The 19,958-nt window shown below is 40.7% G+C and overlaps 1 protein-coding gene across 2 annotated transcripts; it reads right to left on the reverse strand.

Moving 5' to 3' along the window:
- Positions 1-1,336: 1,336 nt before the first annotated feature.
- On the reverse strand, positions 1,337-19,440 carry LOC131236245 (probable LRR receptor-like serine/threonine-protein kinase At3g47570). 2 transcript variants are annotated; one of them, XM_058233373.1, is made up of 2 exons: positions 19,243-19,422; positions 1,337-2,110 (listed from the first exon to the last, which is right to left on the reverse strand). In XM_058233373.1, the coding sequence occupies exons 1-2, from the start codon at positions 19,277-19,279 to the stop codon at positions 1,857-1,859; spliced, it is 291 nt and encodes a 96-aa protein (XP_058089356.1). In that variant the 5' UTR covers positions 19,280-19,422; the 3' UTR covers positions 1,337-1,856. The 2 variants fall into 2 exon arrangements, 1 of the variants encoding a protein (XP_058089356.1); XR_009166648.1 differs by lacking the exon at positions 1,337-2,110 and adding an exon at positions 16,911-17,408 and having other exon boundaries at positions 19,243-19,440.
- Between the last annotated feature and the right edge of the window lie 518 nt (positions 19,441-19,958).

Raw genomic sequence — 19,958 nt, forward strand, 5'->3', positions numbered from 1 at the left:
TCATGAACGTTGAGTTAGAGGATATTAGGAGGGATCGGATGGGGAACAGACGCTGCCAGGAGGCCGATTCCTGACCAATTGCAGTTTTAAAAAATTAGTTCACCTTGCCCAACGTGCCATTAAGAGTTGCTGTAAATGAGAGGGATCATTTTAACTATATGCTTCCATAAGGGGGATGCGCACGTAGGTTGAACGTTGCCTGCTTGATCAGTTCAGGCGAGACCATATTTAGAAGAAACAAATTCAGCCCAGATACTAGACCCGTTTCGGAGCACAACAGACCAAGCCATCTTTAGCCTGAGCGCTTTCATCACGTCCTTTAATCTTCAAATACCCAGGCCACCTTCCTCCTTAGGTAAAGCGACTCTGTTCCATTTCAGCCAGTGGAGTTTCCTCTTACCATCATGCCAGCCCCATAAAAAATTTGTAAGTTTTGATTCTAGTGTCGCCAACACTTGAGCTGGAATAGTAGTTGCCGCCATTGTGTGAACAAGAATGCCGCAAAGAACATGATTGATGAGTGTACTTCTACCAGCCTGGGATAAGTGCCTAGCTGTCCAGCCATGGATTTTTGCCTTTATCTGGTCAATCATCAGCTGGTACACAGTACTCTTGGTCCTCCTACCTTTGATTAACAGGACTCCTAGGTATGAGAACGACGCAGTAGAACTAGGAATCCCAAGAATTCTTTCTATCGCCCGCACCCTGCTAGCGGGGAGATTGGAGGAGTGATAGAAGCAGCTTTTCCTCTAGTTGATTTTTTGACCTGATGCAGATTGATAGGAGGACAGGAACTTTGCCACAGCTTTAATTAAAGCACTCCCGCCGTTGAGAAAAAAGACTGTGTCGTCAGCATACAGGAGGTGAAGAATTTTCTTGCATCCTTGCTAGAGCTTAAAGGGAGAACAACTACTATTGGACACTAGATTTATGAAGCCTCTACTTAGCACCTCTGTTGCTAGGATGAAGAGGCTTGGGGATAGAGGGTCTCCCTGACGTATTCTTCTGGATGATTTGAAGAAGCTTGCACCTTCCCTATTTATCAAGACCGTGAACCAGTTGTTGTTCCAACATCTCTCCACCATGTTGATCCATGAATTACTGAAGCCAAAACGCTGTAAAACCTGCTTTAGAAAAACCCATTTGATTCTATCATATGCATTTTCCATATCCAATTTGAGAATAATATTTTTGCCACAGACCTTATGGTCAACATCTCTGAATAACGCTTGGCCTAGTGCAATAGTTTATGCAATTGATCTTCCTTTCACGAACGCCTCTTGTTCTAATTAGAGATCAATTTCGGGAGAAATCAGGCCAACCTACTCGTAATTACTTTGGCAAAAACCTTGTACACGCAGTTGCACATGCTAATGGGCCTAAAATCGGAGAATCTTTTGGGGGCTGACACTTTCGGGATCAAACAAATCAATGTAGTGGTATATGCTCTAGGCAGATTGCCTCCCTGGAATAGGTGAGTGACTGCCCTGAGGATATCGGCTCCAACAATCTCCCAACTGCTCACAAAAAAGGCTCTAGAGAATCCATCCAGCCTAAGGGCCCCATCCTTAGGCATAGTCATTACTGCATTCCTGACCTCTTCGATGGATGGAATTTCCATAAGCTGTCTATTGTCGTCAGCAGATAAAATCTGAGGAATGATGTCCAACAGATGTTCCGTCTGCACCTGAGAATCCGATTGGAATAGGTTGGACAAGAAGTTCACAGCTGCTTCCTTGATCAACGTTAGCTTTGTAGTGACCGTGCCTGTATCCAACTGAATCTCTCCAATTCTGGTCCTCCTGGATCTATCTGTGGCAGACAGGTGGAAAAATTTGGTGTTGCGGTCACCTTCTTCAAGCCAGTTGTTGCGAGCTTTTTGCTTCAAGAATATTTCTCAAGTTGATAGCTTGAGCATCTTCTTGGAGAAGTCTTGGATCTATAATCTCCATTACTTGCTCTGGAAAAGCTGATTTTTCTAAGTGATGAAGGCTCAAATTGTCCTTAAACATGTCATCTGTTGGCCTCTTTCTTGTGATCATCTCCAATAGAAGGATCCCATAACTGTAAACATCTCCATGTGTGGATGCCTTACCACCCATCCCGTACTCTGTGATTTACAAACGTTTCATATTTGAATGTTAGGCAACTATTTAAAGAAAGATAAAAATAGAGTTTATATTTCATTTAAATAGTTAACATATCTGCCTTTCCCAAAATTCTGAATTTCTGAGACCATGGAATTAGTCTCTCTCTCTCTCTCTCTCTCTCTCTCTCTCTCTCTCTGTGTGTGTGTGTGTGTGTGTGTGTGTGTGTGTTACCTTGCCTTGTGCTAGAAACCTAGGTGGGGCCTACCGTGGTTTATTCTGAGAAATCCACCTCATCCATCTGTTTTTCCATATCATTTTAAGACGAGGCCAAAATTAAGCCAATCCAAGACTCAAATGGGCCAAAAATGTGAGGATTGAACATCCACAGTTGAAATATTTGTGGGGCCACAGAAGTTTTAAATCAGCATAATATTTGTGTTTTCAGTTCATCTTAGTAGGAATATTGCTATGAATGGTATAGATGCAATTGGAACATCACTTTCAACCCAGGGAGGTTTCAACGATAGGAATTTTCTTACCCACCTTTTCCTTTAGTGCAACCCACTTGAGTCTTGGATCCAGCTCATTTTCGGCCCTATGTCCTAAAATGATCTCCAAAAACTAATGGCTTGGGTGGATTTCTCACAAACACTACGGTTGGCCCTTACCGAACACAGTGCAACCCTGACCACCCTGAGAATTTCTTAATGATAGAAGTTCAATTCACATTGTTTCTATCCACTTCGGGCGTGGATTAGATACTGAGAGGTTGAGTAGCGATACTCACTACTGAAGTGACTTCACCAAGTTCCGTGGGCCCCACCATGATGTATGTTTTGTATCCACACCTTCCATCCATTTGGAGAGATCGTTTTAGGGCAATATGCAAAGAATGAGTTAAATCCAAACCTCCAGTGGACCCAACACAGAAAACGGTGGGGACAATGACGCCCACCGTTGAAAACTTCTAAAGGCCATGAAAGTTTTAGATCAAGCTGATATTTGTGTTTTCTCTTATTTCATGTCTTTTTTAACTTTTGAACAGGTTGGGTTTCAAATAGACATTATGGTGGGCCTTGGGATAGTTTCAATGGTATGAATCACTCTCCCAACTGTTTTCTGTGGTGGAGTCCACTACAGCTTTTTATCTGCCTCATTCTTTGGCTCATGCCCTAAAATGATATCTCAAAATGGATGGACGGTGTTGATACAACTCATACATCATAGTGGGGCCCACAAAATTTGGTGACGTAACTTTAGTAGCCGACTCACTACTCAACCTGTCAATATCTAATCCGCATATGCCCACTTCCATATTAAAAAGCACAATTAGGGCGTACACGAACCGGGCTAGCCCGGTTAACTCGCTTGACTCGGCCCAAAAAAGCTCGACTCAGCTCGACCCAGAACTGAGTTCGGTCCGGGACTGGCCATTTTCTTCAGCTCGACTCGGTCCAAAACCCGACTCGGTCCGAAACCCGACTCGACCTGGCCTGACCTGGCCCGACTCGGCCATATATATATATATATATATATATACATATATATATATATATATATATATATATATATTCTTAAATCCTTACCCTAACCATTTGAGACAGATAAGTGAGAACGCCGCCCGACCCTAAACCCTAAAAATCTTTATCTCTCTCTCTCCCTCTCTAATCTCTCTCTCTCTGTCAATCTCTTTACTTCTGAGACAGTTCACCGCTCATCTTTGAAGTGCAGGCTGGGTTGAGCCCAGTTTGACTCGATTTGGCCCGATGTACACCCCTAAGCGCAATGGAATCCAAAGCAGAAGCGGATTGGTTGGTGTACCACACATCAGCTATATAGTTGGTGTATTGACGTTAGCAAGTTCTGTGGGTCCCATCATGAGGTATGTGTTATATCCAAACCATCCATCCATTTTGCGAGCTCGTCTTAAGGCTTGAGCCGAAAAATAAGACGGATATAACGCTCAATTGGACCACACTGCAGAAAGCAGTGGAATATAGAACGTCTACCATTGAAACCCTTTTAGGGGTCACAGAAATTTCAGATCAATATGAAATTTGTTTTTCCTCTTCATTCATGTATTTGTGATATTATTAATAGATTGGATGGAAAATAAACATTTTGGTGGGCCCTACGAATTTTTTAACGGTGAAAATCATTATTCTCGCTGCTATTTTTGGTGTGGTCCATTTGAGATTTGGATATGATTCATTTTTTGTCTAATGCTCTAAAATGATCTCAAAAAATGGATGAACGTGTGGACACGGATTAGCTACAGACAGGTTATGTCACCACATTATGTGGGACCCACCATGATGTATGTGTTATATCCATACCGTACATTCACTTGGAGATATCAATTAAAGGTATGAGACAAAGAATGAGTCAGATCCAAAGCTCGAATGGACCCACCAAAGAAAACTATGGATAGAATGACGTCCACCATTAAAATTTTTAAGGGCCACAAAAGTTTTCGATCAAGCCGAAATTTGTGTTTTACCTTCTTTCATGTATGTCTTAACTTATGAACAAGTTGGATCTCATATAAACATCATAGTGGACCTTAGGAAGGTTTCAACTGTGGGCACAAGGCTTTTGCAAAAAATGAGAGAGAGAGAGAGAGAGAGAGAGAGAGAGAGAGAGAGAGAGAGAGGTATTTTAATAACCGGTTGCACCGGTTTTGTTTCTCCAGTTTTCCTATAAAATGTCACGTTTGTTTAAAATTTTTACCATCCCATGAATAACAGGCTGCCAACACTCGACCTCATGGGAAGGTAACATGCATTCAAGCGCTTTATATATATATATATATATATATATATATATATATATATATATATATATATATATATATATATATGAGAAATGCTCACACACAACTAGTTGGACAAATTAATGCTAATTAATGTTAACGAATGATGCCCATGGAAAAGATACTTACTTTAAAGAGGAAAAGACGTTACTGGCTTGGGATGGCTTCACCACGGCGTTAATGTAAAATCCACCACAGCCATTAGCTAAGTTACCCAATGCTACACCCAGGGCTCTTAAATCAGCCCCATCAGTGGTTCAGATGGACCACCCGATTAAAAACAATCTACAAAGAATGCTTACCTTGAAAACTGTTTCCCTTGGTATGGCTCCACTATGGTCATTTATGAGCCTTCATTTTAGTCATCAGGCCTCGAATCTGGTGTGGAATCCAATGGTTGGAATGGATTTCACATGCTTATCAAGGTGAGCCTGATAACAATCAAAGGTGGACGTCTCTCAACTGTTTCTATTAATATGGCCCACCTGAATCACTTATTATGATTTTTTTTTTTGGCTCTGTACCCTGCACAGGATTACACATTCAATGGTCGGAGTAGATTTGGTGGTACGCATCACGGTAGGCCCTCTGCAAATATAAAGGGTGGACCTTTTGGATCGGTTGGTTCCCAAAAAAGTCGGACAGTCCCGAGATTGGTGGGGGAGTGTATCAGTGTTACCTGGTAACAAAGCAGTGGGCTGCTTAACTGACCGTGGGCCCACCTCCATGTATGCGCTGTATATCCACGCCATCCAACAGTTTTTATACATCATTCCGGTGTATGATCTTAAAAATGAAGTAGATCCAAATTTTAAGTGGATCACAACACATAAAAGAGTAGACATTGAATACCCACCATTAAAAACTTCCCAGGCCTATCCTAATGTTTTGTAGACCCACCATGATGTATGTGTTGTATCCACACTGTTCGTCCATTTGGAGAGATCATTTTATGGCATGAGACAAAGAATGAAACAGATCCAAAGCTCAAGTGCACCCCACCACATAAAATATTGGGAATTGAACGCCTACCCTTGAAAACATCTTGAGGCTACAAAAGTTTTTCGATGAAGCTGATATTTGTGTTTTCCCTTATTCCATTGTCTGTGTTAAGTGTTAACTTATAAACAGGTTGGATCTGAAATAGATATCATGGTGGGCCCTATAAAGGTTTCAACTGTGGGCGTCATTGTTCCCACTGTTTTCTGTAGTGGGGTTCACCTGAGCTTTGGATCTATATCATTCTTTGATTCATGCCTTAAAATGATCTCTCCAAATGGATGAACGGTGTGGATACAACACATACATCATGGTGGGGCTCACAGAATGTGGTGACATTACTTCGGCAGCTAATCCGCGACCACCAACATTACAGCATTAACTACCGCCTCAAATTACGCATAACGGTAGTGTGTTTGAAACAGATACTACATGGACTCCCACCCCTGAATTTTTTTATAGGCCTAACCTACACATGAGATCCTCTCGGACCATTAGATGTATAATCAAGTAATAGGCCTAGTGCCAATAAATCAGGCTAACCCGTGATTCAGATGGGCCACGCCAATGAGAATAACTACGAGAGAGACATCTACCCTTGATTTTTACAGGGCCCATCATGACGAAACTGTGAAATCTATTCCAAGTAATAAATGTCACACCAAAAGTAAGCCTAGGCTCCAAAATTTAGGTTCATACATGATTCGTGTGAGCCACACCAAGTGAAACTGTTTGGAGGGTGAATCTTTACATATACATTGATTCCAATCGTGTGGTCCTCTTGAACTACGGATGGGGTTAAATTTTGAGCTATTGATCTAACATGGAGTGACATATGTGATGGTCGGAGTTGATTTTACATTAACACAATGATGGGCCCACCTAGCCATGACTGCTTTTCCATGCTAAAATGAAATTATTATGTAATGGAAGCATTTACTTACATTAATTAAGATTTTTTTCATTAAATGCATAGCTAGTTGGACGAAAATGTAACGTCCAACTAGTTGTGTGTGAGCATTACTCTCTCTCTCTCTCTCTCTCTCTCTCTCTCTCTCTCTCTCTCTATATATATATATATATACACACACACACACACACACACACATGTCACGAGGTGTTGTTTTCCATGGTTCCGTAAATTCGCCATCATGGGACCACTGGGATGGGTGTATCCGTAAGGAGGCTGGGAAGCACGGGCGTGGATTGGCTACTGACAGGTTGTGTAGCGAGACTATTACTGAAGTGACGTCACCAAGTTTTGTAGGCCCCACCATGATGTATGTTTTGTATCCACGCGGTCCATCCATCTGGAAAGATCATTTTAGGGTAAGATTCAAAGAACGAGTCACATCCAAAGATCCAGTGGACCCTATTAGAAAAAACAGTAGGGAGAGTGATGCCACCGTAAAAAACTTAAAAAGGCAACAAAAGTTTTAGAGCAGGCTGGTATTTGTGTTTTCCCTTCTTTAATTTCTTTGTTAACTTTTGAACATGTTAGATTTCGAAAAAACATCATGGTGGGCCTTAGGAAGGTTTCAACGGTGGGCATCAATCTTCCAACTGTTTTCTTTGATGGGATCCACTAAACCTTTGGATCTACCTCGTTCTCTGGGTCATGCCTTGAAATAATATCTCCAAATGAATGGACGTTGTGGATACAACACATACATCATAGTGGAGTCCACGGAACTTGGTGACGTCACTTGAGTAGCGACTCTCGCTACTCAACCTGTCAGTATCTAATCCGCGTCCGGGAAGCACTTGATCTATTTTTTTTGGTAGTATTTATTTTGGAAGCTAAAAGTTCAAATGAGCTTTAAAAAAACTAGCTGATTTGACGCTGAGTTGACAGCAAAGTTATTTAGAACCTCAAATAACATGTAAATGGTTGTTGGAAAACTTGAAAAGGTGGGGTCTACCAGCAACTTCTGATAAGAGGGATCTTGTTTGTGTAGGGAAGCGCGGAAGGTGAGTCCTCAAGATCTGACGGTCTACATGAAGTTTGGAACCCTCACAAAGCAGAAGAACGGTGCTCCAACGACCGGCCTATCTACTACTGGAGCAGATGAAACTATTCACACCTCTGATCCTATGGTATATAGTGGCCCCGAATTGCGATCTATGGATCAGATCGTCCCAAAGACAAGCTAAGATGGACAGACTATAGTGCACACAGTATGTCTCTGTATACTCTCGGTTTATCGTATTTCTTGATACGAGAGAGGGAGCGCAGGCCTTTTTTTTTATAGGAAATGAGGGAGAGATCGGATGAGATAGGATGAAACCATATTATCCGATCAAATCCCTATCTCTTATTATATTTCATTTTCAAAGTTGAATTTGAAATCTTAACTGAATGGAAAAGGCTGGATAAAGCCTAAACATGTGGGACACACCCACTAGTGATTGCTCACCAGTGGGCTCCACCGGCCTACGTCCAACATCCCCCACTCAATCACATTGTGGGATAGGCACAAAAGATTTGTCCATCTAACTTGCCTAATAACAATAAAAAAATCAAACATCACGATTAAAAGAATCAGAGGCGTGGGACCAGCTGGATCACCATAATCTTCTCAGAGGTAGTTAAGTACTAAGTGACCACCTGACTAGTAGTCAATAACCCAAGCTTTGCAATGCCTGTCTAAGTCCGCATGACCACACCGGATGGAGTTGACTCCCGACCTGGAGTACTCGGCTAACATACGCACTTATCTAACTTATCAAGTTATTCTGAAAACTTGATTTTTCACAAACTTCGACTAAAACCAATTCAAAGCAATATATATATATATATATATATATATATATATATATATATATATATATATATATATATATATATATATATATATGCTTTTTAAGAAAAATATTGTTTGCAAAAGTCTAATAAAAAATAACTCGATACTGCCGGCGGATAAGTCTTTAAGTGCGTATTTATAGTTCTAGAAACTTGGTGTAGCTGTCACGGGATCTTCTCCACGCAGATGTATAATTTGGAATTAATCAAGCTGCTTTCCTAGGGTAACTGAGTCTGGCCAATCAAGAACCTTTCATCATAGTACACTAAAGTAGCAACACTTAATCTCATCCTCATATACACAAGAGGACTAAGGACACAAAGAGTCACCTACGGGACTGGCTACTCGCATGTTGCAATGATTAGATCGAATCAAAGCAATCTGTAGGTAATAGGTCCCAGCACGTGGCTACAATCCACGTCGTAAAGTAGACAATACTAGGTGAATGTCGAGTCTACAATACGCAAGTCATTCTACATAAGGTACGACTCATCTCATAACCTCATAACCTGGCTTTAATTTCAGGCCATAACATTGATCGCATGTAACGGAATGGTGCAATTATATTATTCGACTTTATCAGTCTCATCTTTAATCTTTATAAGATTGTAGGCAGATACGACTCACTCATATCCTCATCCTTTATTATTCACAATAAATGGAAGTTCATACCTCAATGTATAAATATAGCTCCAAATGTACCTCTCTTGTACATTCAAGGTTAGTCAACCCGTGCGAGTGGGTGACCGGCCTGCCGATAAAAAATAGAAATCCTACATGATTTCAAGGTAAATGCTGATGATCTTCATACCTAGTTATATTAGTGTTCAATACTGAATAAAAAGGAATATAATATTCATTAATGAAAGATCAAAGGTACTACAAAACAAGTACATCAGTCAAGCTTTCCTCAATCCCATCTGCCTGACGTGAACCTGAAATAGATCTCTAGCTATAGGTTTCGTCATGGGATCAGCCATTATCTTCTTAGTAGGAATGTAGCTGAGGGCGACCTTCTTATCTCTCACTTGATCACGGACGTAATAATACTTGATCTCAATGTGCTTAGATTTCTGGTGGTATTTAGGGTCCTTTGCCAAGTCAATGGTAGAAGTATTGTCTATCTTCAGCGATATACGCTGACTAACACTCAGTACAACACTCAGACTTAATAGAAATCTGCGAACCCATACATACTCCTGAACTGCAGCACAACATGCAATGTACTCAGCCTCCATAGATGAAAGAGCTGTGGATGTCTGTTTCTTACTCGACCATGAGATAACTCCTCCTCCGAGTAAGAATACATATCCTGAAGTAGACTTTCCCTCATTGGCGTCATTACCCCAAGCAGCATCTGAATATCCTTTGAGCTCGAGGCTTGTGCCTTCATAACACAACATTAGATCTTTTGTTCCTCTGAGATAGCGAAATATACGTTTGACGGCTTGCCAATGAGACTATCCCGGGTTACTCTGATAACGGCTGACTATGTCAACTGCATAGCTAATATCCGGTCTGGTGCAAAGCATAGCATACATTAAGATCCCTAATGCGCTTGCATAAGGTACTGAGGACATAGCCAATTTCTCGGCTTCGGTCTGGGGACACGATTTCCTGTCTAGCTTGGTAGCTTTATCCATAGGGGTTTCAACAGCTTTTGAATTTTCCATCCTGAACTGCTTTAAGATCTTTTGTATATAGGTTGCTTGAGATAAGCTTAAAAATTTCTTAGGGCGATCCCTGATGATTTTTACCCCAAGAATAAAATTAGATTCACTGAGGTCTTTCATCTCAAAGTTCGAGAATATCCAACCTTTAGTCAATATCAACAATTGTATGTCATTACCAGCTAACAAGATATCGTCTACATATAGAAATAATATCAGAAAAGATCTTCCAGACCATTTCATGTATACATAATGATCTTCTTCACTCATCGTGAATCCAAAAGTGATGATGGCCAAGTGGAACCTCATGTACCATTGTCTTGAAGATTGTTTCAGCCCATAAATAGATTTTAACAACTTGAAGACTTTCTTTGGATGCTTTTTGTCCATATAACCCATGGGTTGTTGCATGTATATCTCTTCATCCAAGTCACCATTTAAGAATGCGGTCTTTACATCCATCTGATATAACTCTAAGTTTAAACTTGCGACAATGAACAAGATCATGCGGATTGAGGAAAACTTTGCAATAGGTGAAAAGGTCTCCTCGTAATCAATGCCTTCTTGTTGTGTAAAACCTTTAGCAACTAATCGTACTTTATACTTGTCCACTATACCATCTACCTTTCTTTTGATCTTAAGTACTCATTTATTACCTATCGCTTTGCGATTGGAAGGCAGATCAACAAGTTCCCAGACTTTATTCTTCTCCATGGAAGCGATCTCTTCATCTATAGCATTTACCCAATCGGCCGAGTTAGAAGATAATAATGCATCCTGATACGAATAAGGTTCATCATCATCAACTGCAATACAAGAGAATGTTTGCCCCTTAATATCGAAGTATCTTCAGAGAATCAATCCTCTTTCGCTTCGACGTAACTCAAGAGCCTGCTGAGATGTCCTCTCATTGTCCTGGTGAACTATAGGAGTATCTTCATCTTAAGGAGTAGCACTCCCACTCTCTTGAGATACATCGGATATTTCAAAAAGTTCTATTGGAACCTTTTGCTTCATTCGGCTTGGGTATCTATCTTCAACGAAGGTCACGTCTCGGGATTCTATCTCAATCCATCGTCCATGGTCCTCATAAACTAGAACGTATCCCTTTGAATGCATAGGGTACCTAATGAACATGCATTCAATGATTTTACTATCAAGTTTACCTCTATGTTGAGTAGGTAGCAAAACATATCCCAAAGATCCCCAAGAGCGTAGGTTGGCTAAAGAAGGAGTCCTTCCAGACCACATCTCATATGGAGTCTTAGGAATGGATTTGGATGAGACTCTATTAAGGACGTAGATGACTGTTAACAGTGCATCTCCTTAGAATGTGGTAGAGAGATTGACTTGTGCCATCATCGATTTAACCATGTCCAATAGTGTCCTATTCCTTCTCTCTGCAACACCGTTTTGTTGTGGAGTGTAAGTCATTGTGTACTGTCGAACAATTTCAACGTTTTCATAATATGATTTAAACGTTTCAGATGTATACTCACCACCTCTATCAGATCGAAGGATTTTAATCTTTTTCTCAAGCTGATTTTCCACCTTTATATTTAAGAAAACAATCAAAAGCCTTAGATTTGTGTGAAATGAGATACACATATCCATAGCGCGAGTAATCGTCAATAAAAGTGACAAAGTATTGACATTCGTTTCTGGCATGTACATTAAAGGGTCCAAAGATATCTGAATGGATTATCTCTAGTGTGTCATTGGACCTAGCCGCTTTGGGAAATAGTTTCTTCGATGTCTTCCCGGACACACAATGTTCACAAAATGACAAATCAATTTTGGATAAGGAGTCTAACAGACCAGAACGTACTAGTCTTGTCATACGATCCTTTCCGATATGACCTCACCTCGCGTGCCATTTTTGAGATTCAGATACTACATTTTTATTCGATATATCAGATAAAGCAAGAGGGGCATTATCACAATCTATGTCCAGAATAAATAAATCTGAAATTAAATTTTTCCATGCAAAGATGAGGTTATTCAATCTCAAAAAAACTCTCTTCCTGAAAAATTAAATATCAAAACTATCAAATAATAACCTAGAAAAAAATTAAATTTCGACGCATCCCCAGTGCATAAAGAGTATAACGGAGGATTATTGTTCGCCCTATGCGCGTACAGAGATGAGAAACGCCAATTCCTAGTACATCTTTGACAGCATTATTTTCCATATACACCTTGTAACTTCCCTTGACTACAGGCCAGAATTCCTCGAGTCCTTGACGACTCCATGTCACGTGTTTTGTTGCGCTTGAATCCAAAATCCACTCTTTAGATATAGTATCAATGGAAAGGATTTCAGAATAAACGCCTACATATAAAGTATCTAATGACCTAGAAATTGTCGTCTTTTTATAGACACACTGTCGAGCATAATGGCTAGAATTTTCACAGACAAAGCAAATTATATTTGTCTTTTTCTGCTTCTTCTTTCCATTCCCCTTCTTGAGATTTGGAGGAGGTGTTGTGGTCTTCTGTTCTTGATTATTCTTCTTCGCCTTCTTATGAGCTTTGAACCGTTTGTTGTTAGCTTTTCGCTTATAGGTCTCTGCTACAAAGGCCTTGGCCGAACCTGGCTAAATTTCATTCATTTCAACCTCACGTACCAAGTGGCCACAAAAGTCTCTGAATGTAGTGATAAAATCAGTATGGTTCAAAATTCTTTTGATTTGGGCCCAAAATTCAGGCAAAGAATGATGTATGGCTATAATCTTCTGATTTTCAGTCAATTTACACCCAATATTCCTAAGGGCACCTATCATTTGCTCCATCTTACGAATATGATCTTTGATGGGGCAGCCGACAGGCATCCTGTACTCCTGGAATTCTAATTCCATTGCCCTAACTCTCGCATCTGACTTCTACGCATAGGCATCTGTCAGTGCTTCCTAGATTCCCTTAGCGGTTTCATGCACTTCATACGTAGGTATGAGTTCTTTGTGCATAGTGCTAAGAAGGACATTACGGGCTGATCGATTTTGTTTTCGCCACTTATTATAGCGAGTCATCGCAACCCTATGTTCTTGTAAATTTCCGTTTTCAGCTAGGATGGGTTCCTCTTGAACTACATCGAGTGTGTGAGATATGTCGTCCTCGTCCAGAAGGCATCGCACCGCGCGGGACCAGTCTTCGTAGTTGTTGCCGTCGAAATGTTGTCCTTTCAGTTGTTCAGCGATTAACGCTTTGGTGGCCATCTCTACATTGCATGAGTATCACTACTTAGCTATGATCTAAGGTATTGACACTAATCATCAGCATTTCTACGTGTTATACAAATTTTCAAAGTATAAAAGTAGTAAACGCATCTTAATGAGATCTGAAAGTCCACATACCCGAATGGGCGGTGTAGAACAATCAAGTTCTCCTTTTAAGATGAGATTTAATGCTTTTATAAGAATAAATTTATATAACGTGCAACCTACCATTACTTAGTTGCATGCATCATTTGGTGGAGGAGAATAAACTCCCACTCAGGTTATGCACAACCTATTTTTATGTGTATAGGGAGTATCTAAGCACTAAGTTTTACAATTTCCAATAATAATAAATAAATAAATAAATATGGGGCTTAGATCTAAACACATCAAGCCAAATATTTTCTCATATATAAACATCATCATCAGAAAGAAAAATGAAGTGCTAAGATATCAGGAGAGTTCTTTCTTCACCTGTGATCATGACCATTAGTGATGGATTTGATCATCACCGTTAATGATCATTGTTGATGATGGATCCTTTCATCAACATTGATCATCATGGTTGATGATCATTTCGATCACTAATGAACTCTTGATCAACAATGAAGAAAATTTTATAAAAGAAACAACATTCATTTGCATGTATAATTGATCAAATCTAAAAATCAAGTATAAAGTAGCAGCATGAAATAATGAGAAAAAAAATCGATTTAAAGTTCAGGTGGGCCACACCATTCTAGCTTATATGGCTTAGGACCATCTTTAAAAAAAATGGTGGTACGCCTGATTCAAAACCGTTGGGCGTTTTAGGCCTGAGCCAGCACGGACCCGTAGCCCAGGTTAACGTAGTACCGTCCACACTAGGAACCAAGTAGCCTAGGCTTTCGCCCAAGTTACATGACTCAACCGCTCATTTTAGAACAGCCGAGCCAGCAACACTGACAGGACTCTATCCTACGGACCCAAGTCAGCCGCCCTCATCACCACAATGGTAGATGTTCATTGTACAGTGTGGCCCATTTTATAATTATATTTGCCTGTTTTAACCTATATCCGAGCTCGCCTGTTGGATAGACGGTTTGGATACTACTCATACCATGTGATCAGACCTACATATGTTGCTGACGTTAATATAGCTGGTGTGATTGAACAGCAGCCAATCCGCTTCTTCTTCATACGACAGCTATATTTTAGCAGTGTATTTGAATACAACAACTACATGGCTGGTTTTATGCACATCAGCCAATCCGCAGTAGCTATGTTTTTGTATCGTGTCGGTCTGATCATGGTCCATGCAATAATATATATGTTTCCTTTAAAGACTCAAAAAGGACACGTTAATGTGCTATAATCATGGTCCATAGGGCCCACATTCACAAGCACTTGTTAATGTGAATGCACTTCAATGCACGTATCAACGTGAATGGGCCATCTTATTCGGTGGGCCACCAACACGATGTTGTGGGTCTAATTGGATGGTCGGATTGGATACAGTACATATCATGGTACATATCAAGTAACCCATGTGAATACAACTTCTATTTCTGTCAACGTAAATAAAACACATAACGTGTCTTAGTTGTGTACGTCACTGATGTACACTAGCCAATCTGATTCCCAAGTGTGCAATCATTTATGGCATGCTGTACACCAGCTAATCACATTACGTGTGCATGTACATCAACCATCACATGTGACACGTCAGCCAACACACGTGACACGTGACACATATATGTACAGAAGCCAACACACGTGCATGTACATCAACCAATCATTCATGTATGGTGAGATACGTCACCAGTTATAATTTTAGTGGTATAGTTCAATACAACAACTATTGCTGTATTTTTTATTTTTTATTTTTTGTGTGAGATGCACATGCATGTGGTATGATGCATATTTGTGATGCATATTTGTAATGTACACGCATGTGGTATGACTGTGATGTACACGCACGTGGTATGATGCATAATGTGTATGGAAACTTAATCGAGCTTACAAGCATATGGCATACCTGTATACATTTATGCCGATTATATTTAAAGTCAGGATACATGCATATGCTACATGTATCCTCATGCGTGTATCCAAAATCTAATCCACCGTATACATACTGATCCATTACCATTCGAAAGTCATAGATTCTAATCCAAAAAAAAGGTTAGGTCACTTACCTTTTTAAATGAATATAATCGGAGATCCGCCATTAAATATGCTCTGATACCATTGTAGGGATGCGCAGAAGGTGAGCCCTCAAGATTTGACGGTCTACACGAAGTTTGGAACCCTCACAAAGCAGAAGAACGGTGCTCCAACGGCCCGCCTATCTACTACTGGAGCAGATGGAACTATTCACACCTCTGATCCTATGGTATATAGTGGCCTCGGATTGCGATCTATGGATCAAATCGTCCCAAGGACAAGCTAAGATGGACAGACTATAGTGCACACAGTATCTCTCTGTATACTCTCGGTTTATCGTATTTCTTGATACGAGAGAGAGAGAGAGAGAGAGAGAGAGAGAGAGAGAGAGAGAGCGCAGGCCTTTTTTTATAGGAAAGGAGGGAAAGATCGGATGAGATAGGATGAAACCATATTATCCGGTCAAATCCCTATCTCTTATTATATTTCAAATTCAAAGTTGAATTTGAAATCTCAACCGAATGGAAAAGGCTGGAGAAAGCCTAAACATGTGGGACCCACCCACTAGTGATTGCTCACCAGTGGGGCCCACCGGCCTACATCCAACAATTTGTAGCTTTTTAATTGTATGGTTGGTGACCACCTTTGTAAAATTAGCTTATTGCTTAAACTTCCAACCCTAAACCAACTTATCTCCCTCTCAAGGATAGTCCATATCATAGGTGACCCTAGATGATGGATGGTCCACATCAAAGGTGGGGTCCGCATGATGGATGATCCATATCAAAAGTAAGCTCCACATTATGCATAATGAACATTGAAAGTGGGCCCCACATGATGGATGACCCACATTAAGGTCGGCCATATAATGGACACTCCACATCAAAGGTCAACCATTAATGATGAATGATCTAGATGATGGACGGCTCACATAAGGCCCACATAACGAATGATCCACATCAAAGGTGCACTCCATAGATTTCCGCTAGTTATTTGGGGTATATCAGAATAGTCTCTTATACCATAGTTCTAAAACTCGGAAACTCAACACGTCTCAGAACTTAGTCAACTTGACTCAGCAAGAAATCGAGCTGAGTCACTCTGAAACTCACTATGCTCAACACCAGGTTGTGATACACTCTAATGCTGCATTTGGAAGCTGCAAGGATAGGATAGAAAGGAATACCAATTCATACAAACTTCTATCTGAATACCATCCGCATATATATGCATCCTTACCTTTCTAAAAAAGAAAAAAAAGAAAAACATTGGCATCCTTGCCTATTCCATCCTAACAGAAGCATGCTCAAGACGATGTTCCTGGCATTAACATTTTAATGCAACTCTACGTTAAGGGTGCATTTGGTTGCAGCAAATATCATGATTCATCAGTCTAATTTGGTGCTAAAATCGAAAAATTCTAGCCATCGCCACACCAGCATCCAATTAATCAACATTGTCGACTACCTTTTGCAGCGTTTGGAGTTCACAAAATCCGACGGAGATGGGTCAATGAACACATTCACCATAGTGGGTAGCGAGGTTAATAAAACCCGAAGGAAAAAAAAAAACAAAAAAAATCCAAACCTTGGATTCAGCTACTCGAAGGAACCACCACCGCAATTTGCATTCCAACTCCATATCACATGGATCTTAGCATGACCCCTCAATAGCTGCGCACAAAAAAATGGACACAGATTGGGTACCACCCTTGCCCGACCCTAGGTAGGAACAGATAGGGCTCCGAGGGGCCACCATGATGTATGGGTTTTATCTAGGGGTGTACATCGAGTCGAACTGAGTCGAGTTGTCCTCGACTCGACTCGGCTCGGCTCGGTCTTCAAGCCAAGCCTGACTGGCCAGCTCGGCTTGGTTCGGTCAGCAGCTCGGGCCAGTTCGAGCCGAGTTCACCTGTGTAGCATTTTCACAAACACGTGGACTGCACCTTCAAAATCTCACTATATGTAGAACAACAACAGTGATTTTACAGGTATTTTATCAAACAACTTCTAAGCAACATAAAAACCAAGAAAAAAAAAGTTATTTGTTTCATATACAAACCTTCCTTGCCACCAGCCACACTTCGTTGAGTCATTTCATCAAACACTTGGTGAGCAACATCAATATCAAAGTAACCGAGTCATCGAACTGGTTCAATCCGAGTTCGATTCGAGTTGGGTTCGATCCGAGTCGAGTCGAGATGGGGCTAGCTCGAACTCAGCTCGAACTCATTTTCGAGCTCAAAAAATCAACTCGACTCGGCTCGAACTCAGCTTTGAACCTAGTTGAATCGAGCTTTTTCGAGTTGAGTCGAGTGAGCTAACCAAGCAAGCTCGGTTCGTGTACACCCCTAGTTTTATCCACTATCCATCCATTTTGCCATATCATTTTAGGGTGCAAGCCCAAAAATGAGGTAGATCCAAGGGTCAAGTAGACCACACCATAGGAAGAAGCAGTGATAATGAGAACCGCCGTTGAAACCTTCCCAGGGCCCACCGTGATGGTTAATTGCCATCTAACCTGTTCATAAGGTCACATAGAGATGGATGAAGGGAAAACACAAATATCAGCTTAATTCAAAACTTTTGTGGCCCCAAAATTTTTTCAATAATAGGTGTTTAATCCCCGATGTGTGATCCACTTGAACCTTGGAACCGCTCATTTTTGGGCCTGCACCCTAATATGACATGGCAAGATAGATGGACGGTGTGGATAAAACCCATACATCACGGTGGCCTCAAAGCCCTGTCCATTCCTAGATAAGGAATGGCAGGGGTAGTACCCAATCGGTGTCCCAAAAATTCATGACAGTTGAGATAATCCTAGTAATCCAAACAGCTGCCTATCAACAGATGGACTGATGGTGCAAAAGGTGAGCAAAGGCAAAGTAACAATCCACATTTAAGGAGCGAGCAACTCAACAATCTGCAATAAATGCCAAAATTCCATGATCAACTGATCAATGGTTTTGGCATGTGCCTGACTACTGCATGGAGGACATTTGACCAATGTGGCTTATGAGGCTCCTTGCCAGTAGACACATTTACCACAGCCATCTTGAAATGGGCCTTAAATATTCAGATGAAAAGCCAATTCAAAATATTTACTATGCATGGGTTAGCATGACTGATCAGTCATATAAACAGCCTTGCACCTCTGGGGTTGGCCCAGGCTTGAACAAAAGATATAGAATCTGGGTAGGCTCTTTATATGGGGCCTAAATTCAGCCGCAAGCCTAAAAATCTAGGCTGAAAATGGGACATGGCAAGCCAGGCCTGGGAGCAAGGTGGACCACCTGGGCTGCTGCCTGTGGCCATCCCCATTTAAGAGGTGTGGAGGTTTAAAATGGCCTCGGTAGGAAAGAGAAGTTACATATTCATTTCTGTTTTCAAAGAGATGTCCAGAGAAATGGTTGGCCATGAATCCTATGAACTCGAGTTCTTTAAAACCAGTAGAATTAGAATTGCTTTGAAATTTTCAAGGGATGAGTGCAAACTGCTGTCTGACCTGTTGTGTCATATCTATTCGTCCTGTTTGAGTTCATTTATTCTTTCGAGAATCTCCGCTATAATCATCAATCAGTTTGCCAACATCCTTCTAGAACAGACCTTCCACCAGAATCCCATCATGAGTAAACCCGCAAATCAAAGAAACATTCAAATTCTACCAATTGGATCTATGAATGCCAATGATTTATACTCTCTTGCATAAACTCGTCCATACTCATGGATTGTGATCAAATAGTTCTACTCATTCTCAGTCAAATTCTTGTATAAAATGGGATAACAATCCATGCAACATAAAAGAGGCATTAAACAATGCTCAGCTTGAGAAAATCTATGGCATGCTTAGGTTCTGTTTGTACAAGTGACCAATGAACCCACGATTCAAATCCATGGGGCAGCTCGTGACTGATAAGCCCATATACTGATTATCTTCCATATGGGGAAATCCCATATTGGTGGTCCATATGCCAAATATGGGGAAATCCTACAACTTTTAGTGGTATTGATAGCCCATATACTGAGTATCTCCCATACGGGAAAATCCCATATTGTTGGTCCATATGCCAAATATGGGGAAATCCTATAACCTTTTGTGGTATTGATAGCCCATATACTGAGTATCTCCCATACGGGGAAATCCCATATCGGTTGGCCATATGCCAAATATGGGGAAGTCCTATAATATTTAGTGGTTGCCAGTAGGCAGACAGTATTAAA

Source organism: Magnolia sinica, unplaced genomic scaffold, assembly GCF_029962835.1.
Source record: "Magnolia sinica isolate HGM2019 unplaced genomic scaffold, MsV1 ctg348, whole genome shotgun sequence".
Taxonomy (NCBI): domain Eukaryota; kingdom Viridiplantae; phylum Streptophyta; class Magnoliopsida; order Magnoliales; family Magnoliaceae; genus Magnolia; species Magnolia sinica.

What these genes read in the sequence shown, in the direction of transcription:
- LOC131236245 (XM_058233373.1), bottom strand. Translation starts at nt 19,279, where the DNA reads ATGAACTCAAACAGGACGAATAGATATGACACAACAG. An exon ending in GAATAGATATGACACAACAG is followed by an intron (nt 2,111 to 19,242) that starts GTCAGACAGCAG and finishes TGTAAATCACAG; the next exon opens with AGTACGGGATGGGTGGTAAG.